Source organism: Cinclus cinclus, chromosome 1, assembly GCF_963662255.1.
Source record: "Cinclus cinclus chromosome 1, bCinCin1.1, whole genome shotgun sequence".
In the NCBI taxonomy this organism is placed as follows: domain Eukaryota; kingdom Metazoa; phylum Chordata; class Aves; order Passeriformes; family Cinclidae; genus Cinclus; species Cinclus cinclus.
The window spans coordinates 3026727-3051924 of record NC_085046.1 but is presented as its reverse complement, the minus strand read 5'-3'; the positions used below and the strand labels follow the sequence as shown (position 1 = coordinate 3051924).

Genomic DNA, 25198 nt, shown 5'->3' with positions numbered 1-25198 from the left:
TTCAAAGAATCCAATCTGAATTTAAAACACTTTTCCCCCCTTTTTTTTTTTTGTACCATCTAAGATTTTTAAACACTTACTTACTTCAAACAAGAAACAATATGGAAATGAACAGTTTTTAACAACTCCTCAGCACTTTTAAAATGGAACAAATGCCAGTTGCTTGTGCTTTTGTTTTAGGGGTTTTTTTTTGTTTGTTTGTTTGGTTGGTTGGTTTGTTTTGGTTTTTTTTGTTTTTGTTTTGTTTTGGTTTGGTTTGGTTTTTGCTATCGGTATGGCTTAGACTGTAAATCCAACCAACATGTCAAGGGGAAAACAGTCTCAAGGAACATCTTTCAGCCAGATTTAATTTGTGCAGGGGTGTTTGATGGTTTCCCAACCCTTGTGCGTGTTCAGTGCTGACCTCACTGTTCCAGCCTCCTCTGTATCTGGATTTCTCTGGAGGATTTCAAAGGGATAAAGGATTTTACTGTTCCTGCCCTTCCCAGTAACACATTTCTGCAGTGCTCTTCTCTTCTTCACTGGGCTCCTTTTGGAGTGCAAAATTCTCTAAGAGAATATTAATTCCCTAAGAGCTTTACCCAGAAGAAAACACTTTATCTGCTGTGTCCTCTCGCCAAACGATTTTGGCCCCACAGTCTCTCTCCAGCTCAGAATCTGTGACCCAAATGTGGTATTGAGGGGTTATTTTGGCTTTGCTTTGGCTTGAAGACTTCTAAAACAGCTTATCAACAATTTCACCTACTGATATTTGCACATTTGGGAAGAGGCAATCCAGAGATTTTAATTTTTTTCTTCTTCCCTGATAGCCACATCTGAACATTTTTTATATTTGCCATAAAACTGTTTTAGACCTTTACTTTATTCATTCTTGTATGCTAAAGGCTTGTAAAATAAGTGATAATGCAAAATGTAGACTGGATGGGATTAGAGATATGTTAAATCTCAAGGTTAGCAAGTTGGTTTCACTTCCTCAGAGATATTAAAATGTTCTTTTTTCCTGCTGCCCTCTGGCTGAGCTGGTTTTAGTTATTAGGTCTCTGTTAGCCAGTTATGATAATTTTCTTCATTATTTAAAAGCCATAAAACAAATAACAGATTTGCTCTGCAATAGCAAATAAATTCTCATGCAATTTCAATCTAAGCCCATTTTAGTGCCTCTTCCAACAACGTGGATGTGTGAAATCAAAACCTTTTGGGCATCACATGTTGTTTATTGTGTCTGAACTCCTACAGAAGCACCAGGTGAAACAAACTGCATCTCATTTAAAATAACTATCGACTCTCACTGTGTATTTTCGGTTTAAAAGGTTTGCCCCCCAGAATGATGAATTTACTGCTCATCCACGAGTGGCTGTAGCTGCAGGCATTCCCAGGAACTCTTCGTCTGCAGAGCAGCTGTGGGAGAGGCAGGAATTTTGTACGGGCAGGCACCATCAGTGGGAATGGGTTGAAAGATGCTGAAGGGCTTTTAATACCCTCAGGACAGCAAATTAATATGATCATACATATGCAAATGTAATTATTTTTCTGCTCTTCCATGCCATCCATGCACCCATAAAACTTGAATGTTGTGGGTCAATTCAACTGGATTTGACAGAAGAACCACATTCTCAGAAAAATTAATTTTCTAAAAGTTTCATGCAAATGCTTAGGCAGAGATTTTTTTCTTAATTCCTTACAGAAAGATAAATTTCACAAGAAACTCAGTAAACTTCTTAGACAGAAGAGCATTCAGACTGGAGCTCATCTTAGGACAAGGGCTGATGGCTTTGAACTGAAAGAGGGGAGATTTAGATGGGATCTTGGGAAGAAATTCTTCCCTGTTAGGGTGGAAGAAATTCTTACCCATTTGTCCAGGGGTAAGGAGCTCTGTCTGACTCTTGGCTTTCAGACATTCTGAGCTTCGTATCTCCAGCCATCCTGAAACAAAATAAATAAATAAATAAATAAATAAATAAATAAATAAATAAATAATAGTAATAAAACAATGTTGGGTTGTGTATTCCATTCTTTTGTAGTTCAAACCTTCAAAAAATTTCATCAGTTGGATCTGAAGACCTCAGGTCATTATTTCATGGCACTGAGGGGATGATCAGACATCTCTATTTTCCTGCCTTTTCCCAGCCATTTCTTTATACATGGCCTGACATCTGATTTATTCTCAGCCCCAAGATCCATGTCCATGGGTAGCACATGGCAGAGCAGCTGGGACACCCTGGGTGTTGTTGCAAATCACTGCCTTTGCTTTTGCATTGATACACGTTCTCCTTCTCCACAGCAGCTTATTTATTCCATTTATCCAGATGAATCTGATTTAATATTCAATGGATTTTTTTTTTCCCCAGTGAATTAAAGGACTAGATGGGAACAAAAAATAATAAAGTTTATTTTCCATTGGTTTTCACCTTCTGGTTCTAGCATGAATTCTGCAGCTATTTCATTTAGGGAATACAAAGATAGAAATGAAACTTCTTTTCCCTTTTGTATCCCTGGATTATTTTGCTTCACCTCTGTTAACAAAATCCAAAATGATGCCTTGGGAATGTCAGTCAGTATTTTAGGGGAACTCACCTTGTACTGAGGGCAGCTCCCCACTACATGGTGCTGCCTGCAAAGGGGAATTTTGGGATTTTGAGAGATGTGCAGTGGCAATTCTCCAGCTGTGCTCGTGGATCTGGGGATCTGGGGGGAAAAAAAAGAAAAAAGCAAAAACCACCAAGCAGCTGCAGAAGCTGGCAGAAACTATTGTAAAATAGCTGCTAAAACTGGGGAAGAATTAAATCCTATTTAATGTATTGCAGGGAAGAAAAAATGGGGAGTTTGACAGGGATGTGTACATTAATCTAGGGAACAATACACAATGTACAATAACATTAATCTAGGGAAAATTCTGTTTCCAACACTGCGTTATGGCATTTTGGGGCATTGTTTGTATTATTCAGAGCTTTGTGATTATTTTCTTTTTTTTCCATGTGTGAAAATGTGAAATATTTATCTGCTATCGAAGGTGTAATTTAGAAATTCTGAACACAGTAATCTTGAGGATCAACTAAATGAGTTAACATATTGGAATCACCCGGAGTAATCCATGAGGGACAATATAAATGAGGTTTCACCAGTTTTGCTTTCAAATTTTTGTTTTGCTGAAGTATGACAGCAATTTGCTCTCCTGGCAGAGGAATCCCTGCTCTATTTCTCTCTTCAGCATGGATTACACAGAGAGTATTTACACATTCTAATGTTTTCTTCTGGGAGCAGGGAAATCAAAGCAGCCAAAAGAGCTGTTCCCATTTCTGATCCTGTCATTCTCCCTGAAAAATAAAACTTTCTTCTTTCTATTAACTTCAATCTGAATAAACCAGAGCATTACCACAATTTAATGTTATTATTTCAGGGGCTTTGGAACTATATATATATATATCTATCTATATATATATATATATATTTATTTTTTTTTTGGTTCATGTTGAAATTCAGAAATAAGTGGAGAAGAAATGCTCTGCATGTCTTTATTTCATTGCACATGTCTGGCTCTAGGATGGACAATTATCAGAGAATCAGAGAATTGTGGAATGGTTTGGGTTGGATAGGACCATAAAGATCATCTCCTTCCACCCCCTGCCATGGCAGGGACACCTCCCACTGTCCCAGGCTGCTCCAAGCTCCATCCAACCTGGCCTTGGACACTTCCAGGGATCCAGGGACAGCCACAGCTGCTCTGGGAGCCTGTGCCAGTGTCCTACAGTAAAGAATTTCTAACACCTTATCCATCTTCCCTCTGGCAGTGGAAGCCATTCCCTGTGTCCTATCTCTCCACCCCTTGTCCCCAGTCCCTCTCCAGCTCTCCTGGAGCCCCTTTAGGCCCATGGAAAGGCTCAAAGGTCTCCTTGAAGCCTTCTCTTCTCCAGGTGAGCACCCCCAACTCTCTCAGCCTGTGCCTAAACTCCCTGAGAAGTAAAATTAATGCACGTGGAGGAGCTGGGTTTTCTTTCTGTAACTGGAAATTCATCAGCAGAAGAGAAATTAGCACCTGGATATGAGCAGGGAGGTGAAGATGAAGCTGTTAAAGATCAATAACTGAGAAATTCTGGGCACTTCAGGTCCTGGGCAAGCATTTATGTGGGGAAACCCAGCAGAAACTGAGCAAGAGCCATTTCTGAGGTTTTGGTTTTTCTAAGAACAAGACACAGGTACAAACTCATGGCTGTCCTGCCAGGCAGGGAAGGTTTGCTGAGGTTGGGTTGGCTCTCAGCAGCCACCACTGAGAAACAGGTAAAATTTGGCTTGTGCTGCTGCGGTATTAGGTCAGGACAAGGCAGGTGAGGATTCCAGAACCAGTATCAGTGAGGTTATCATGTGGCTGGAAATTAGGAAAAATTTCTTCCCCCTGAGGCTGGTCAGGCACTGGAACAAGTTTCTCTTGGTCGTGGCACCAAGCCCAACAGAGCTCAAGAACACTTGGACAATTCTCTCAGCTGGTGGGATTTTTAGGGTGTCCTGAGCTGGACTCAGTGGTCCTTGTGAGTCTCTTCCAACTGAGGATATTCTGTAATTCCGTGTCACAGATGAAGAAGGATCAGGCATTTGCAAGCTCAAATATGGGTTTGGGTTCTCTTAGTCAAAAGTCAGGGACCCCACGTACACAGCATGCACAAAAACCCCAGCAGAACTCTCACCTCTTTCTCCAGGGTGCCAAGTTATTGACACTTCACCTTTAGCACACTAAATTTGGGAAGGGATGCTTGAATATGTCAGCCAGCACTTCTCTGTCATGTAGAGCTGCAACCATTTATACTTTGGCTGTAAAACCTTTTTCTATTTATTTTTTTAAAGAAAAATTGTCTCATTTAAATATGCAAAAGTTCTGATTCTCAAAGGCTGCACTCGGCTGCAAACAGCACAGCTGAGGCTTCTGCTGCCCTGGAGAGAAGCCCCTGTTCCACCAGTTCAGCATCCACAATGTCCCTGTACCTGCCAACACTTCAGAAACGTTATTTTATTAACTCTTTCTATTAAATGCAGATTAACTGCTGCATCTTGTTGAAGCTGAGAGCAGCAGGACTTGTGCTGCCAGGTTAATAAAATCCTGATTTAGTAACATATCCCTTTTGTGAGGAGATTTCTGCGTGGCACAAAAGGCAGAAGATGCTGGAGCAGAATCTGGGTCATGGCAAGGCTCTGACAGCAAGACCTGTGGCTTATCTGTCAGGGTCTGAAAGGCAGCCAAGCCCTGCTGGTTTGTTTGGAATGAAGTCACCCTTTAAGGGGGAGATCTGTTGGAAACACGAGACCATCTCAATCCCCGCACGTTGTCCCTCCTTAAATCCAACCCTACCCTGCAGTGATAGAAGAGTAGAAGGGGGATTTGAGGGTGGGTGTGCAATCTGGCACTGGGTTTTGTTTGGTTTAGCTTGGTTTCTAGTAATTCTGCAATGCTATTTCGTAAGACATTTCTGAACTTTTGAAAACCTCCTAGAGGTTGAGCTCAGGAAATGTTGTGTGGTTACTGGTAGGGTGTTCTAAGGAGGCCTCGTGAGCAGTGCATGTGTGATAAGTTCATTTTTGCACACCTTTTGTGCTCCTATCCTGATGTCACGTGAAATAAAGCATTCAGACAAGGAATCACACATGGGTAGGTAATGCAGGTTTTTTCCAGGATGAAGTTATAAGTTGCATTTTTACACCATGGTTCATAAGAACATTTCATAAGAACAGTTTATAATGTCAGTATTACTGACACAGCAATAGTAAATAGTTATATTTACATATACACATATATATGTTAGTTATATGCACATAAAATGTTAGGAAAAGGGAAAAAAAAAATGGAAAGAAAGAGTTAGCTGGATGTGGAACACACCTGAAGCAAGAACTACTCTCAAATATGTTGTTCTATGCCAATGCAATTTTTTACACAGTAGATTACCCTTCCAAAACCTCAACTTTTGGGGATCCCATCTCGTAGCAATGTGGAAAAATGAAAATAAAAATTTAAAAATTGGCAGCATCCAGGTCAGCTTCAACCCAATAAGATTTTCCAGGGTATAGGGGGGCTCCAGCTGTTGGTAGGAAACATTTCTGGATATTCTGCCCAGGCTGTGATGAGGACCAGAGGTTTCATCTGTTCTTTTCTGGTCCATTTGCTGTTCCATCTCTGCTCTCCCCCTGTATCTGCTGCTCTCAACTCCTCAGAAAATGGATTGGGGTGGATGTGTATGAAATTTTCATAATGTGTAAAAAGAAAAGCCCTATAATTGTCACACCTTGTCTGAGATGTTCTGGAGTTCAGCTCTTGTGATTAAAGAAAGGAGCTGGGTGTGATTGTGTTTCCCTGCCTCTCAAGCTCCTGTGAAAATGCCAGTAATTAATTACTGCTTATTTTGGTTTTATTGTGGCTAATACACAGGTCCCTGCTGACTGTGAGTCTGGGCCTCTCTTTTATGGCATCTCCGAAAGAATTTTGTGGTTTTACTGTTCTTTTGAAACATCAGGGGTGGGGAGTTGAGGTCCAAAGTTGTTTTTCATCACCTGTTCACTGCATGTCCTTGAGTGGGGCACATTTCTGCTGCATCCAGATCATGAGGCGTGATCCTAATTCATAGCTGCATGTTCTCAGGCTCTGAAAATATAATAAGTATAAAATATAAATAACATGACTATAATATAAGTTACAGGGTTAAGGACAATAGCCAAATCTCCCACTGAAAGCCATTATTTGTTAATATGAGTTAATGGAGAAATTAAAACATTTAATGAGATGAATACCATAAAACAGGTAATGTGTCTTCCTACACTCAGTGGTGTCTAGGGCATCATTACACAACATTAAATTGTGATTTTTAAGCTTACAGATGCCCAAGACAGAAATGCTGCGTGCGGTTAAACAACAATGAATTACAAACATACCAAATCCCTTAAATCCCTTTGGGAATTGTGGGGGGGGGAACTGACCACTCCTCTGGCAGGGATTTATCTGCCCAGGGCTTGGTTATTCACTGTCAGGATGTCTCTGTGAACCATCAGAGATTTTGTTTCCTGACAATTTCATCAAAATGTTTCTGTTCAAGAGCTATTTCCAGATATTTAAATGCTGGTGATCAACCATGTGCCCACTACTTCTGCTGGCCTATGCAGTCTGGGGTGCTGAAGGTGGAAGAATAAGGCACAAATCAGAGTTCCCAAGAAGGAGGATGGGGATGGGATCCACCAGTGCTGGATCCGCAGTCACCTTGGGATCCCAGTTTTGTTACCAGCAGGAGACAAACATTGATGCTGCAAGTCTCCCTCTCTCTCTCTCTCTCTCTCTCTCTCTCTCTCTTTTTTTTTCCCACCCTGATAACTCGAGACATAAATATTGATCAAAACCAAGTTTCCAAAGCATTGAGTGGCTGTGAGAGAGATGTTTCCTGATGCTCCTCAGCAGCACAGCACTGACAGCCCTAAATGCAGAGATGAGGTGCCTGTCAATAGGCAGATTACCCTAAAAGCAGGAACTCTGCTTTCCTAGATCACCTAATAAAAGTGGCATTAGTAACATTCTCTGTGGTATAAACCCAAACTGAGTGGATAATTATGTTAGAGGAGAAAAATCTGGAATTCTCTGTTTTGTGGAAAATTCAGTTGTTTTAATACCTTTATGCTTCTCAACTGCTTTTCTTCCTTATTTTTTTTTCTTTTTCTGTTTTTATTTGTCCTTGTTCGGCTTTTTGCTTTTATGGTTTTGATTAGGTGTTTGTTCGGCTTTTTTTGGGGGTTTGGTTTAGTTTAGTTTGTTTGTTTGCTTGTTTTTGTGGTTTTTTTTTTTTCCATGGAGGAGATTGCATCACCTTTTAAAACTCCAAGTAAAAATTTCCCTTACCCCTAAACTGGATTACTTGAATGCCATCTCATGGGGCCTCTAAGAGAGCTGGAGAGAGATTTTTGATGAGGGCATGGTGTGATAGAACAAGGGAGAATGGCTTCAAATTGACAGAGGACAGGTTTAGATGGGATATTAGGAAGAAATTCCTCTCTATGAGGACAGGGAGGCCCTGGAACAGCTTGCCCAGAAAAGCTGTGGCTGTTCCATCTTTTCCTTTCTGATCCCTTTAGCTGAGCTCCACGCTGGTGCTCTGACACCCCATTCAGTCTGCTCCCTTCTTTGTTTCAGAAATATGCACTTTATTCCCCTCCTGGAGTTTTTTACAGCAAAACAGTGACGAAACCTTCTAGAAATAAGAAGGAGAAAGAAAGACTTGCTGAGAAAAGAACTCTAACCTCAGCCTTTTGCACAAAGATTTGATTCCTTTGGGATCCCAGTGGTGTTTTTTTCAGTTGTGATTTGTTTTTCATCCTCCACTTCGGCACAATACCCAATGCAATGAGCATTGAAAGAAGAAGGAGGGAAGTTGAGAATAAGCTTGAACACTCCCAGTTACCTCTGCTGTAATGAGCTCTTTGCCTCCCTTCTCCAGTGGTCTCCCCATTCTCAGGGGCCCTTTGGGGAATGCTGGAGTAAGAATCACAGAATCACAGAATCACGGAATCACGGAATCACAGAATTACAGAATTACAGGATCACGGAATTACAGAATCACAGAATCAATCACAGAATCACAGAATCAATCACAGAATCATGGAATCACAGAATCACAGAATCACAGAATCATGGAATCACAGAATCACACAGAATCACAGAATCACAGAATCACAGAATCACAGAATCAATCACAGAATCACGGAATTACAGAATCACAGAATCAATCACAGAATCACAGAATCACAGAATCACAGAATCACAGAATCACAGAATCATGGAATCACAGAATCACTGGGTTGGAAGAGCCCTTCAAGATCATCAAGTCCAACCCCTGCCCTAACAACTCAACTAGAGCATGACACCGAGTACCACATCCAGTCTTTTTTTAAACATATCCAGGGATGGTGACTGAACCACCTCCCAGGGCAGACCATTCCAGTACTTTATCACTATTTCCCTAAAAACTTTTTCCTTCTATCCAGCCTGTACCTCCCCTGGTGCAGCTTAGGTCTGTGTTCTCCCGTCCTGTCAGAGCTGCAGCACGAGGCATTCACTGGAGCTGCCTGCAGGGAGGAGAGAAAGGAAAGAATGCATGTGCTAGCTGAGGGCAAATAGCTTTAATTTAATTAGCAGATTAATTAAATCTTCCTCCCCTGGGCAGGGTATGTGTGTGTGTGTGTGTGTGTGTGTGTGTGTGTGTGTGTAGAAAGTGTTTCTGCAGCCTCCCATAACTGTTCATCAACGCGTTCCTGTTCCAAGTGTGACTCAGATGGGCTCCACTGAACTTGCTGGGAGCCTCTACAAAATAAATTCCCTGTGGGGACCTTTTCTCTTCAGGCTTTTGTTTAAGTGCAATGAAGTATAAATGGGCAAATAATAGCAAGTAATGACAAGAGCTTGCTTTGCAAATGAACGTGGCATCCAGCAACAGGACAACTGCAGAGCTCCTGAAAGCTTCTCTGTTCCCCAGTGTCCCTGCAGTGAGAGGCCTGATGCCAGCACACATTCCCTCACTGAAAGTCTCCAAGAGTTCTTTGCAGCGTGAAAAACCATTCAAGAATTTTTGGGAGCCTTGACTCTGCACACTTTGCATGGATCCTGGGGGAAGCAGAGAAGGCCAGCAGTGTCCTGGGCTTCATTAAGAACAAAGGCAGTAGATACAAGGAAGTGTTTGCCCTCATCTGCTCAGCACATGATGGATCACTTCTAGCATCATGGAATCACAGAACAGTTTGGGAACCTCAAAGATCACCCAGTCCCACCCCTGTCCTGGGCAGGGACACCTTCCACCATCCCAGGCTGCTCCAAGCCCTGTCCTACCTGGCCTTGGACACTTCCAGGGATCCAGGGGCAGCCACAGCTTCTCTGGAAACCTGTGCCAGGGTCTCCTGATCCTCACAGAAGATAATTTCTTCCTAATATCTCATCTAAATCTACTATTTCTTTAATATTGCATCCAGTTTTAGTCTCCTCAATACATAAAATATCTCAGTCAGCTGTAGCAAGTTCAAAGGAGGGACACCGAGATTGCCTGTGGGGAGAGGATGTGGAAATTTGGCTTTTTTGCCTGGTGGAAGGAGAGAAAAATAGGGAGCAACCTTGTAGCAGCCTTGTGGTATTTATGAGGAGACCATCAGGAGGAAAGAACCAGGGTTCTTGTCATCATGTGTGGCAGGAGAGCAACAGAATTTTGGTGTAGCCTGAAACAAGGGAGGTTCACATTGGAGAGAATCCTTTACACTCTGAGAATAAGTGAGCATTGGAGGAAGTTCCACCCAGGTTGTGCAGCCTTCATTCTCACAGTGTTCCAAAACACTGGTGGGAAAAGCCCTGAGAAGCCTTATCCAGTTCCACTGCTGACCCTGATTCCAGTGGAAGGTCGAGCCGGATTCTCCTGGAGGTCCCTTCCAACCTGAATTATCCAGTGCTTCCATGGTCCTCCCTGGAAGACACATGTGATGGTTGTCACCATTCAGAGACAGGGATGTCTGGGTGAAGGCAAAGAAGAGGAGAGACTGGAGCTTTAAACATAAAATCTGTAGACCAGTAAAAGAAGGGACAAGCTCTAGGTTATCTTTTATATCCTATTGATTTTGGGTTGCACCAGCAGCTAATACTGCTTTAAACAGGGGACATTGCTCTATGGCCAGTGCTGCCTAAAGAGTGGAAAAAGTGTTTTTCCTGAAAATCCTCTGGAGAAAATAGGAGAGGAAAAGATGCCCCTCTGTCTATTATTGATCTGACAGAAAGCAGAGCTGTAAAAATGATGGTCCAGGACCTTCTTAATCATCTGGAACCCTCCACTTAGAGTTTATGAGGAAATTTCAGGGTTCAGAGTAATCAGTAGTTTTGCCAAGACAGCAGATTGATCTAACAGAGAAAATCTGTGAGCTGAAAAATCATCATTGTCACCTACAGATTTACCCCTCTGGATCAGCAGTTCCTGATTATATGAACAGCCTGACCCAGATTGTTCAGAAATTAAAGTGTTTCTATTTCAGCTCCCTTGTCTCAGGTGTTCTGCTGAATCTGCACATCTCATCCCAGATTTATGAAGATGTAAATCCTCACTTCTCAGCTGGGCACAATGTGTTAAAAAACACAGATCCCACCGTCCAACTTCCACTCCAGTCATTTTTGTTTTTTTATTAATTGATTAATCTGAACTTCTGAGCTAAATCTAAAATGGTTACCTGAGTTTGAAGTAGTAGGGCCACAGAGGAAAAAAATGCTCATTATTTTTCCTCCTTTGTCAATCACAAATTCCAGCAATTTGCATATGCATGACTTGCCTGTAACCCCCCCCATCCAGGAAATCTCTTGCTGTGCCAGACACTTGGCCAAACCCTGGTTCCACACTGGGCTCTTCTTGTGCCAACAGCTTTGCCATGTCACAACCTGTGTCAGGAGCTGGAAAATGTCCTTGGAAGTGGCAGTCAGTGATATTTGCATGCCCTGCACCCCGATATCCTGCAGTGAGGCCATGCAACCCAATTTTGCTCCATGCACAAAGCTCTCAAAGTGGTGAGAATCTTCCCAAAAAAAGTTTTGTAAGGGAGTAGACCCTGATTTAAACACCTAAATTCCCTTTCTTTTGAACAATTTGAAAAATAAGTGGGAATTGCAATGCTGGCAGAAGGTTATCAGCTTTTCAGGTCAACATTGTCCTCTGAGGAATGAAGGAAAGATCCAAACTCTGCTACTGGGAGTTGTACTTCAGAATTATATCTTTGGAGAAGAAATTCTCAGGAACTGCTGGAGAAAGCCATTTTTATGAAATATAAAATCAGCAGTCAGAAGGGCTATTAAACCCTTAGTTTCATCTCGAGCTCCTTATGTCTAGCAGGATTTTTAATCACGTTTCCAGTGAGTGGTTCATCCTGCCAGTGCAAGGCTTTGAGAAGCACCACCAGCTATTAGAAACACTGTAAAGGCATGTGTTGCTTTAATCTGAGGTGACATTTCCCATGGAAGTCCTCAGATATCCTGGGAATGCTTCACAATGCTCAAAGATGGGATTTACACGATTGCCAAGAAAAGAGAGCTTGCAAAAAGATATAGAGAGGTTATTTACAGGAGGATGTGGTGACAGGACAAAGGGAAATGGCTTCAAGCTGAAAGAGAGTAGGTTTAGATTGGATTTTGGGAAGGAATTGTTCCCTGTGAGGGTGGTGAAGCCCTGGCACAGGGTGCCCAGAGCAGCTGTGGCTGCTCCTGGATCCCTGAAAGTGTCCAAGGCCAGGCTGGACAGGGCTTGGAGCAACCTGGGACAGTGGAAGGTGTCCCTGCCCATGGCTGGAAAATTGGTAAAGTATCTCTAAGGTCCCTCCCAACCCAAGCCATCCCATAATTCCATGATACTACAAAAAGCCAGTTCAGGCAAACTCAAGAATACTTTTACCCCATGTTGAGTACCACATCTTTTGCCCAGCATTCACTTCAGGAGGCATCCACTGAGAGAAGGGAACTGTTGATTGTGCTGCTGCTATTTTCAAATCTGCAGTGGGATGTGCATCCCTCCAGGAGCCAGGAGTGTTAGATGGTGCCCATATCTTGAATTTACATCTGCCACTTTGAAAGGGAGCCATGCCTTTTCCTGGCAGCATGTTCTGCTGGTGGTGGGGTTTATTTTTGTTTTTGCTTTCTTTTTTCTTTTTTTTTTTTTTTTGGTTTTTTTTTTGGTTTTGTTTTCTTTTTTTTCCCCCACACAATTTGTTTAAAGCATGGTGTCCAAACTCTGCTGCAGATTGTACCATTGTGGCTGGGTTTGAACGAGTTCCCAATGGCTTCACCCTTTCACTCAGAGTGAAGTGTTTTGAAATCACTGAGGTTTGGGTGTCGTTTACACAGGAAGGCAAAAAACACAGTCGAGTGACAAACCTCAGCCCTTTCTGGGGACAGCAACTTGTCTCACTGCCAAGCCAGTGTTGTGGTGCCCAGCAATGATGCAAACCACTTCTGGAAAAAAATCCAGATAATCAGAGCTCCTTCCCAAACCCCTCTATTTTTAACACAGCATTTTGCAAGTCTTGGCCCTGGTGTGACCAGTTGAATCATTGCTTGGTGAGAACAGGGATCAACGGTGCTGTTTCCATGACAAAGTGAGCCTCTTTTGGCAATGCCCACAGAACAATTTATCATTTTTGAAGCTAACTTTTCAATTCTGGAAGTCATAATAGAATTAGTAAAATGTGTGTAATTCAGCTTGAAGTGAGTGATCTCATCTACCTTGTGGATTAAACTCCTGTCTTACATTATTTTAGAAACAACACTTAGGCAAAGGTTGAATCACACTCTAATTCTTCTTTGTGTTGATGTAAAACCATGGCCATGAAGAATTTGATGAAGATTTGCTGTCATTGTTGTTGTTGATTCTTATCTGTCCTTCTTTACCCTTGTTATTGTCACATTGCCTGATATGGCCTATCCTGAATGGGGTAGAAATGTTCCCATTCACTTAAAAAAAAAAAAAAATCAGGACTTTATAGTCTTAACACAAAAATGCAGAAGAGGAAACAACAACCAGTGATACTGATTCGCCATATTTGATCTGGTCTTTATAGAAATGCCAAGTGAATTCCCATCTCCCTGTCACACCATTACTGGCACTTCAAAGCAGATTTTCTGATCCTGGAGGTTCTCAGGAATGCTGAGGACATCTCACTTCTGCAGATCCACTGAGTAAACTCATGCAGAGAAATCAAGTTTTATAGCAGTTATGAATATTCTTACCGAGAGCAAAATGCTGGCTTTTTAATAACTGAATTTAATCAAAGTTCAGGTTTTTTGGCTGGACTGTTCTGCATAGTTGGTGTGTATATGTTATTATATAGACCAAATTTGTATTATATAAATATATATGAAAAATAAAAATATATATACCATATGTATTGTAAATATGTAAGTTGTAATATAACATGATTGCTTTTAATTTTACCATAATTTCAAGGGAACAGAGTGAAGTACTGGAATTTGCACAAAGCACATACCAGTTTATATTTGTGGTGGCCACCTTAATAAAAAAAAAAAAAAACATAAGGAAATCGAAAGCTCTGAATTTATTGTACCTCTATAATGTCCTGCCAGCTTCTTGTGTTCTCTCAGAACCAAACAAATATTGACTGTCTTTTACTGTCTCTGTATCTAAATGAATACACACATTTTCTAAACTGATGTGACTCAGAATCTTTCACTTCATTGAGAGTAATAAATTTTTCAAAGACCTGTGAATTTCATGCTCTATCGACTTGGATTCTTGATTATTTTTTTTTTTTTTCTGGTATGTGTCAAAACACTCTTTAACTGCACAAAATCACTGATGTCTTCTGGGAAACTGAAACCAGATTGTCTCTGCTGAGCAGAGGAAAGTGCAAATGTCCTCGAGGCAGGAGAAATGGGATCAGGAGCCTGGAGCTGAAGCTCACACTGCCATTGTTGAAGCAGACATGGCAGATGAAAGGCTGTACCACTCCATGGGCTTGGGAGAAACATCAAAGCCGTGCATCCTTTCAGGAAAACGTGATAACGTTAAAGAGTCCCTGCATTTAACAGACAAACCTTTTGTTATGGACAATTCAAGCCCTTTTGATTGGCCCAGATATGGAATTGCTTGTTAGCAGGGATGACAGGCAGCTCCTATTCTCTCCTTGGAGGCTGAGTTGATGCTTCCTCCTTCTCTTTGCTTTCTCTTTCGTTTTCCATGTTCCCCAAAATGTTTTTTTTTTAAAAAAAAAATCTGTTGATGAAGTGCAATGAAATGGCACAAAGGTGGTGATGGGAAGTCACATCAAAATATTGTGGCAACAGTGAAAGCTTGAGGAAGGCTTCAGGGAGAGGTGAAGTACATGGCTCTGGTGCTCTCTCTGTCCGCACCCGAGCCTCCGAAACCAGACTTACTGGGCTACAGCTAAATTTAATCACTTCAGTCAGAGACATCTGGCCAGGTGTGCCAGTCTACAAGGAGAACAGTGAAGTGTGAGCTTTTAACCTTTGGCTTTCTTTACAATCAATCAAGTCCTGGCTTTGATGCATCTCTAGCAAAGAAGATACAAAAGAAAAAAAAAAACAAAAAAAAATCCAGAAAAACCCAGACCTAAGGTTAACTCACACTCTTTCATCTTTTCACTGTAGATTGAACCTAAATTTTCTTATAAAATGTCTCTGAGGACAGGGGCATCGTGGGTTTCTTAATATTCTATAATGGAATCATAAAATGGTCTGGGTTGGAAGGGACCTTGAATCCCATCCAGTGCCACCCCCTGCCATGGGCATGGACACCTCCCATTGTCCCAGGCTGCTCCAAGCCCTGTCCAGCCTGGCCTTGGACACTTCCAGGGATAATCTGTTCTAGTGCCCCGCTAACCTCCATCATTTGATGGACTTTGGATAAATATATGCATCTCTGTGTGGCATTTACCATTCAAAATTTCTAGCTGAAGAGTTCTGCAAGTTAAGAGTAAGAGTGTGAAGAAATAGTTCCTTTTGTTTAGTTATATCCTGCTTACATGGACAATACAATATTACTATTACTATTATTATTATTATTATTATTATTATTATTATGACAATATTATTACTAAATTACAGCTTTTCTAATCTGTACCTGGTGACCTGTATAAAAACTGCCACATTTGTGTATTGAGACAAACCCTGGACAATCCTCTCAGACCTGGGAAACTGTGGAGAGTGAACCTGCACTAAGAGCAGAACTCTGTTTTTTTCTTGCTATTTCCCTTTTATCTTTTTAAAATATATTCCAAGAACTTGAATGTCAGCCAATGCAATTTTCTCTGTCCTAGGGGATGATGTGGCAAAAGCCCTTATGTTCTTGGGAGATCCTGGAGATTTGTGACAATTTATCTTTTCCAGGCACTTGGGAGCCCTTAGAACAGAGCTGTGTTTGTTTTGAAAACAAACTGATCTAATATGGTTTTGTCTGGTGTGTCCCCTGGGGGGAAATAGCTGAAATTTATTACTGGGATCTTGGAGATGATGAAACTCTGCAGCATTATGAGTTCCTACAAATGGTGAGGAAAGCTTTCCAGGAGAGTTCATCAGGAAACCCTCTCTTGAAATAGCAGTGGTGGCTTTTTAACATTTACAAACAAAAGTGTGCAGATGGTTCAGAGCATCATTGAACAAACAAAAGCACAACACAAGCACCATCAAACTGGATTATTACAGACTCACTGAATGGTGGGGGTTAGAAAACCTTACAGATAAATCTCATTTTTCCCATGGGCAGGGACACCTTCCACCATCCCAGGATGCTCCAAGCTCCATCCAAACCTGGCCTTGGACACTTCCAGGGATCCAGGGGCAGCCACAGCTTCTCTGGGCACCTTGTGCCAGGGTCCCACACCCTCACAGGGAAGAATTCCTTCCCAAGTCATGATCTGAATCTCCCCTCTTTTATTTGGAAACCATTCCTCCTTGTCCTCTCACTGTCTGCCTGGGTAGAAGTTTCTCTCTCTCTTTTTTAATAAATCACTTTAGCTGCTGAAAGGATTTTACCTGCCTTGGGATTTGTTCTCAGGTTTTGTTGGTTGGTGCATCCCTTATCCAAACTCTTCATTCCCTGGGATGTGAGGGGAGAAAAGTTGAACTGTGCAGATGGGGCTCGAAAATAACCCCAAAAGAAGAGATGAAATTTGGGTATTTCTTTCCCTGTTTGTTTGTCCCTATTTAGCAGAGAAGGGGAAGAAGGTCACACACCACTTCCTCTGCGGTTTTCCACTGTCAAGAGTGAAGGAAACGGGATGGAAATGAAATAAAATAACAAAATTGCTGCAGTGAACCACCTTCAGCCAGGGCACTGAGTTTCATGGTGTGTTCCACTGGCTGGGATTTGAACCTCAGCCATGCCCCTCGAAAGTGATCTCATGGAATCAGGGGTTTCATTCTCCTTGGACTGAGGTTCCCTGGCCACTGTCTGCTATAGGAATGAAATGCTGTGTTGATTTCCAGAAATGGGTCACATCCTTAGTTTGTTGCTGCTTTGGAATTTCCTGGATTGTGTTGGTGTAAGGGAAGCTTCTGCTTTCCTTAGCAAACACCTGTCTTTCAAACCAGGACAGATGGCTGCAATGGTCCTTTCATAAACTTAAACATAATTTTTTTTATTCTTTTATTCTCTTTTTTTCCTTTACCTTTTTCTTGAAGTCCGTTGCATTAGACAGTTAAAGATAGGGGAAAAAAAAAAAAAAGAAAATATTTGGATCGAGTCAGCCTGGTTTTTTTTGACATTGTATTATTTTTGTCAAAAGAATTTGCCTTGAATTCTCTGGAGATAAATAAAGGTAACACTGAGGAATGAACAGGGTGACAGAATAAGAGAAACAGCTTTTAATTTGGTTTAGATTCTGGAGAGATTTTAATGACTTGTGCAAAGAATTTTCATAAGAAACTGGTGGAAGAGCAAACCAAATCTCAATTTATTCCTAAATCTTCTTTAAATTATTTCTGTACTTAGAGATACCCTTGTTCAGTTTTATGTGAAGAATGAATTCAATAAAATGAAGCAAAGATGTTAGAAATCCCATTTTGACAGGGAGAACAATATAAGACCCCCAAATAATTTATGAGAATTTTGATTACTTAATTCAGCCTTAGAACTGCTAGAAGAAAAAAGAGGAGCAAAAGTAAAGAAGAAAAACAAAAAGGAAAATTATGTTTGTTACAGTTTTTTTCTCAGTTTTAAATGATATTTTTCTTTCTTCTTTTTTTTAATTATTTTTATTTTTTCTTCTAACGGATTCTTAAAACTTACTGACACTTCCTGATCAGCACACTAACAATTTTATTTTTTGTAACTGTGTTTTTTTGTTTTGTTTTTTTTTTTTCCCCTCTTATTTTAGGTTGAAGGAACTCATTCCAACTGCATCATTAAAAAGGAGCAAGAGACTTGTCTGGAGAAGATCCGGAGGGCGACGGCCCTGAACCCTCTCAATGATTCCTCTCCAGGTGAGTTTCAGATCCTGCACATTGAGCTGACAACTTAAAAGTGTTTTTCACAATTTCCTGTGATGCCTGAAGGGGTTTTCAGCACTGTCAAAGCAAAAACTTCACGGGAAGAGAAGAATCAGTGCTGCTGAACGAGCTTGGGGAAATAAGGACAAAAATTCCATCAGTGGGAGGGTGCATAAGAACCATTCCTGGTTATGATCAGAGGTCAGGAATTTGTTCCTTTACTTTAGGTAATGGGGGTATGATATGTCTGCAAAACTAATAGCAATAATAATTAAAAAAAAAAAGTAAATTAAAAAGAAGGGATGCATGGATGATTTTTGCCTGGATGAGAGCAGCTTTGGGGACAGGATGTGACACACAGTGCTGCTCTGGAGCAGCTCCTTTTCCTTCCTCATCTCAGTAATAATTTGTCTATCTCTCACATGATCTGAAGCCCTTTACAGGGATTAACGCTGTGGTGTCTGTAATCTTGATGAAGGATACTTGTGCTGCTGCTGAGATAAGAAACTGAGGCAGCGAGGAAAGAAATTTATAGTTTAATATCCTGTCTTATTTCCTCCTGACTGCAGCAGGAGCTGCCTGTGGCCAGCACCAAGGAGAGAAGGGCAAAGAATAACAAAGAAACTAATTGGAAATCAGGGTCCATTTGCTGAGTCCTGTCTAAACTGCTCCTGCTGTGACTGGAATTGATAAAACTGCAGAGAAAAGCTGATAAAACACATTGTGTGTGATTAAAAGGGGAGGTTTTTCTTTTCTTTCCCCTTTTTTTTTTTTGTCGCATTTTAGTGCTGAAGCAAGTATCTGTGTTACCAGCGCCCTCCAAAGCATCCCAGTCCTGCGTTTTAGCTGCCAGGAGTATTTCCATCAGAGAGGAGGGTTTCCATCAGGGTCCTGCTGTTCATCTCATGCATAAATTCATTTCTGTTCTGCTGCCCAGCTCTGGGCAGATGAGCTGTGGGGTGTGGTGGAAGTGAGGAAAGCTCAGTGTGCTTCGGGATGTGGTTTTGAGACCCTATTCGTACTTTACAGAAGAGCTTCCCAATATTTCCCTGGTCCAGAAGTGGCACGAGCAAAGCAAAAACGGGGGAGAACCTGGTTCTTGTCTCCTACCCCCAGAATGGTGCCAGGAGCTGATCATGAGACCCATTCCTTACACAATGGCTATTGTTCGGATTCAGGAATTCATAGAACTCCCCAGGTGAGAAGAGCCCATTTCACCAGCCAGCTTTTATTCCTTTATCACCCAAATCCAGAATAATCCTGACATCTGGGGACTGTTCACGCTCAACTCCTCCCCTGCCTGCTCCAAATGGAGAGGACACAGCTCAGACAGAGATGGAGGAAGCCCAGAGCCACTGGAAATGCTTTTGCATCTCAGTGGGATAAAATCGGATCACCCAGTCAGGCAGGAAGGGATTGGATCCTTTCAGGCTCTCAGAGCAGAACCCAGCTGCTCCCTGTTCTGCTCCCCCAGTATTCACAGGCTGAATCATCGGGAGGATTTTCCCTGGCTCATTGAACATCTTTTAGTGGTTCCCCAGCTGATGTGGTTTAGAGGAAAAAAAAAAAAAAAAAAAAAAAAAAAAAAATCATATCCCCTCCAAGACATTAATGTTCCAGTGAAGGATTATGGTGTATTTCTTATTTCTTGTTTGAACGCCCTTTCATTCCATGGATCCTGCTTGCTTGCCTTTTTCTCTGCATTTAATTTTTTTTGTAGACATGTTTTAAATTTATTTCATTTCACCTCTGGAACTGCAGCATTTCACTCTAAGACCTGACCTCGAGATTCACCTTTCAATATTTCATGATTCTTATTTCAAGCCAGATCCTGCCACCCACATTCCCAACAAAGCTTTATTTTTATTTTTATGGGTTTTTTTTCCTTTAAGGATGGGATATCTACAAAATTCTACCACCTCCTTACTGGTTGAATTTTTGGGAGATGCTTCACCACAAAACTCCCCGAATTTGCAGTAACTCTCCAGAAATTAAGCAGTTGTAAGTGCAGGGTGTTAATCCCTCTTGAATTTCTCCTGCTGCACACAAAATATTTTTTATTTGAGAAAAGTAAAAATTGCCCCATATAATTTTTTTTTATTTTTCTATTTGGCACTAAGATTTAGTAATGATGGCAGTTAGTGAAGAAATGTTATCAGCTTGTTTTTGGTGGTTTTTTTGGTTTTTTTTCAAAGAAAAAGATAGGGAATAACTTCCTTGCTTGTCAGAAATAGCTGAGAGATGGAAGAAATCCCTCCTGACTGGTGAATAAAATTCTGTTTATTTAGAGGAGAAGCACACAGTTACTTCTTTGACTATTCCTGCATGAAAATTCCCATAGAAGAATTCAATACATAAATTTTTGATTATATATTCAATATACAATCTTTTTATATTCAATATATATTTATATTTTTCTTCCCAGTGGGGCTATAAGGTATGAAATGGGATTGTGAGCTTTTAGGAAGTCTGTAGGGCCTTGTGAACATGGTCAAGTTACTGTGACTGAAAAGAAAAATCCACCTTTTATGGCAGGTGACACAAAGAGGGTCACACACAGAACTTGGGTGTGGGACATGAACAGTCTGTATTCTGTGTTTCTACAGTACCTAGAACAACAGAGTAAAATACTGGGGTTCATGAATCCTTCTCCAAGGTGCCCCCACGGTACAAAACGTGATAATGGTAAGGCAGATTCTCTGCTGTTGTTTACAGAGCTTCTTTTCTGCTCTGGTAATTCTCTGCATGGGAAGCCCCATCCCTGGGTGGCAAGAGAGGAAGAACAGCTTATGGGCTGCTGCATTTTGCAAGAATTCAGCTCTGCTGCCTTTGCTTTACCCCCTTGCTGTGTTCAGTGGACACAAACTTCCACCAAATGGGGTTTCTGATGTTCCCTCCTTTCTCTCCCACTCCACCTCTCATGCCCAGATGTTCTGCTCATTACTTCTTTATCTTTCTCTCCTTCTGCTGCTGGGCCATGCCTTTAATGCTTAGAGGCAATGATTGCCCTGAGATTTTTATTTTTTTCCCATTAGTTTTATGATGGATTCTTCCTCTTAAATACTTTAAATTCTTTAGGAAACTTTATATGAGATGAAATAGGGGGCATGTACTGACCCTATGTGTCTGCTCCCGTTCAGTCATCACTTACAGCCTGAATGGAAAAGAGAATTTGAAGGAAATGAAATCTCAGCAGGACCCAGAATCTGACTCCCTTGCTCTGGAGAAGGAATTAAACTGATAAAGGGGAGTAATGAAAGCCAAAGGCAGACAAGAGAGGAAGGAGAGCAGTGATTACTTCATACTCAACTTCCCCAGGCAGTGGTGCCAGGCTATTTCTTACATCAGTGTTTCCAATTTCCTTTGGTTGAGTTTTCATCCCTGTCCTACTGTGGAGCTGCCCCAGTTTGTGCTGCACCCTCTTCCAGCTCTCACCAGCCCAGCAGGGATTTTCTGCCAGATCAGAATTGATAAATCTTGCTTGTGTTGATCCACAAGCACCCCCTTTTTTTTTTTTTTTTTTTTTTTTTTTTTTTTTTTTTTTTTGTTTCTCCCATCCAGACTCTTCTGACCTGTTCCCAGCCCTAGGGCTAGGAAAGACTGACACGGGAGTTACTCAGATATTAATGACAGTTTCCTGGGTTATGTTCATTTATCAGGGGCTTTATCTAATTAAATGTTGATACCTGCAATTGCATCTGCACTACAGATGAGCAAGTCACCTTCCTCAGCTTGTAGCTCTGGATGTCTACCAAGTAGAGCCTGAGACATAATTTATTTCATCTCAACATAGATTAGAGGATGTCTGTTTTTTCTCTCTGGACACATGGAATAAAGGGTGACTGTGTCAGCTCTAAATAACCCCATTTAGGTGTCTGCATCTGATCAGAATAATTCCACCTTTAGCTTCTGTCTTTCTTCTATTGACTAGGTCATGCTGGAGGTCTGGATTACCCCAAAAATCTGAATTGTGGTGGAAAGAAATGCTGATGAAATGGAGAACTGTAGACTGACATGAAATACTTTACCCAGCCTGTCCCCTGTCTTGCTTTGCACTGCTGGAACCAGATATTCCAGGGTTTTCCCTTGGCTCTCTCTCAGATGGTTGGGGAGCTCCCTGAGTGATCTGCAGATTTGTGTCTACAATTCAGTGTTCAGAGTGCTTAAAATACACTAACCTGGAACGAGCCAAGGTGTGACAAAAGTGAACTCAGCACGAGAATTTGAATAGAAGAAGGAGTGATGAGGCCTCAATGTGGTTCATGACTCACTGTCAAATCAATCTTTAACTTGCAGCCCCTTGTTTTCCAGTCCCACTCCTCCTGTCCTTCCTCTGAAAAATGTTGAGAGGAAGCAACGTTCCCTGGCATGTCAAGGAATTGAAAGGAAATAAGGATTTGAAGGGATGTGATGATTCCTGCAAGGAATCACACTGAATCCTTGATAAAACTTACTCTGTAAATCAACAGGAAAGAAAGTGGTAAGGGCACCACGGGGGTAGGAGATGGTAATTAGGAGGCAGTGTGGTGATGCAGGCAGAGATTTTGAATTATATTTCCATCACATGAAGATGATGGAGCAGGTTTTTTTCAGTTTCACATTTTTTATTGAGCGTTTCATCAGCCTCTCATTCTCTCAGAGCCTTTGAATTATCTGCTGTTATTTCCCCTGGCACCACTGGGAAGACATTACTTCACTGTGTCTCCCTTATTGAAGCAGCTGTGCCCAAGAACAACAGCACTAGGACTGAATCCAAGCTGATGAATTCCTAGAGCTGGAAGGGCATGGACAAGAAAATGTCTCTACACCTGAAAGTTTTCTCCATGGCTCCTTTTAAAGTACAGACCTAGATAGCTTTGATCTCTTTGGATACATCTCTCCTTGGTCAACGATGCTATTTTTTTGGCACTGATGGATTTATCCATGTGACACTGCATAAAATATCTTCTGCTACATTCATATTAGAGCTGGTAGGAGCAAGGAAGAATTTCAAGGGAGAAGCCAGGGACATGTGACTGACAGACACGGGGTCTGTGCTTATTTCTGGTATCCATTCTGTAGAGCCTTTGTCTGAACAAGTCTCTTGTGCACCCTTTGGGACCCAAGCTGTGATCAAACTTTGCTTTTTCTCAGGCAAAAGCAAGGAAAAGTGCTACACTTATCTTTGTGTTCCAAGCATTGATTCATTCTTTAGCTCTTTGCTGAATTTCTCTGACTTTATCATCATTCTTTTTAGATATCTTTTGGGAAAGGAGGAATGGTTTTAAGTGAAAGGGGGTAGATTTAGATTAAATATTGAGAAGATATTGTTCCCTGTGAGGGTGGAGAGGCCCTGGCACAGGTTTCCCAGAGAAGCTGTGGCTGCCCCCGGATCCCTGGAAGTGTCCAAGGCCAGGCTGGATGGGGATTTGAGCAGCTTGGGAGAGTGGAAGGTGTCCCCCATGGCAGGGGGTGGGAACTGAATGAGCTTTAAGGCCTCTTCCAACCCAAACCATTCTAGGATTTTGTAATTTTGTTCACCTGATAGAGTGGATGAATTCATGTCACTTCAAAATTGATTTATAAAGTAGAGAGATCTTTATCAGTGTTAGATATTGAAACAGCCTTTATAATCAAGAGGTCAGAATCAGAACTTGGAACTCACTGACACTTACAAATACTTACAGAACTTACACTTGCCCTGTTTTTTCATCCACCTTCTGCTGAGAAGGTTGTATGAAAAATAACCATTTTTCTGTGTTGCCTATTAGCACAATCATTGTGGAGGTCTGAAGTTGGGTTGAATTAATTCTCTTGGTGACAATGACCAAAATCTTCATTTTGCAGACATGAACCAAGCTTCGGGCTCCATAAAGAATCTTCTCCTCAAATGGAGCAGCTGAAGCTAAAATGGTTGATGCTGACCTGGTGTGAATTCAGTCACATCAGTGAGGCTGAAAGCCTGGAAGTGCCTTGCCATTGGAAAATTCAGGATCAGCTTTGGCAGGGGAAAAAAGGATGCTGTGTCACAGTCAAACTACCCTGGAATAATTTTAGAAAAGGGTTTTTGCTAGACACAGCTGCAGGCAGGATAAACCTCAAAAGGATGAGCTACCACATTTCTGGGAAAAGCCTCTGGGATGTTTCTTTCTCACTCCTCTTTAATACACAGCCAAGCTATATTTACCTAGATGCTCTGCCTGAGGAGGTAAACAGTACAAGAATACTTTTTCTGGTGAAGAAAGAGGGATTCAAATACCACCCACATTGTCCCCTAGACAAAATATTAATGGCAGATGAGTTGGGATATTCATTTGGCATTGCAAATCTCATGGTGCTGGGAGCAGAAATAGTGTTTGTGTGATCCTACAGCTTTTTATTCCAGGCCCAGCTGGATTGCCACTAGACTGGGAATCTCTGGGCCATTCTCCACCAGGGATCACAGCGTGGCTGGAATTGTGTGGGTTTCATTTTCAAGAAAATCATTCCTGAATTTATTGTCCCCTGGCGTCCAGAGCTGTGTGCTGTCCATGGGGTAGTGCAAAGCCATGCAAAGGGGAGTGTGCAGGGCCACAGGTGTGCCCTGCATCCCCTGGGCACAGCCCTGCCATGGGTTTTGCACAGCACGCAGGATGGGTGTGGTTTCTTCTGTCTCTGCCATGAGAATCTTCTCCTCAAACCTTACAAGCTCTTTCTCACTGCTTTGTCTCCAGGGATGGAATTTGTCTCTCTGGATTTTAGTGAATAACACCTCAATTCTGAGACCTAAACGAACTGTGGGTCCCTCCTTGGAGCTATTCCTTTCCAGCTCTGGGTTCCTGACATTTGGGGATAAAGTGCACTGGCCTTTTTGTCCCTCTCCTGACTCAGGAGAAAGGCCAGAGGAAGAGTTAAGCCCTATGGACTCTCTAGTCTGGTTAAAGCTCAGGTGCAGGGATCACCAGCCTGGGGATGGTCAGGAAGATGACTCAGAGAAAAAGATGCAAAAATTGCTGTAATGGGGCAGAAATTTCTATTATGTTCTCAGGCAGCAGGAACACACTTTTAGACAAGGACTGACACCTTTGCAAGCTCTGCTGATAAGTCTGAGTTTAGTCATCTTCTCAGCGTTTGCTGGACTTCCATCCAGAAAAAAAAAATAAAGGGAAAGAAAAGTGCTGGAATTTAATAACTACGTCTCTGAAAATACCATTAGCTGTAAAACACATGTATGAGTTACAGTTCCCATCC

At 41.6% G+C, this 25198-nt stretch overlaps 1 protein-coding gene across 1 annotated transcript in view; it reads left to right on the top strand.

Annotated features, from left to right (window-relative positions):
* The window catches only part of ADCYAP1R1 (ADCYAP receptor type I), a 133708-nt gene that overhangs the window by 38474 nt on the left and 70036 nt on the right, over positions 1-25198 (top strand). Inside the window, 1 exon segment of the mRNA XM_062505264.1 lies at positions 17878-17983. Coding sequence (XP_062361248.1) covers positions 17878-17983 — 106 coding nt within the window.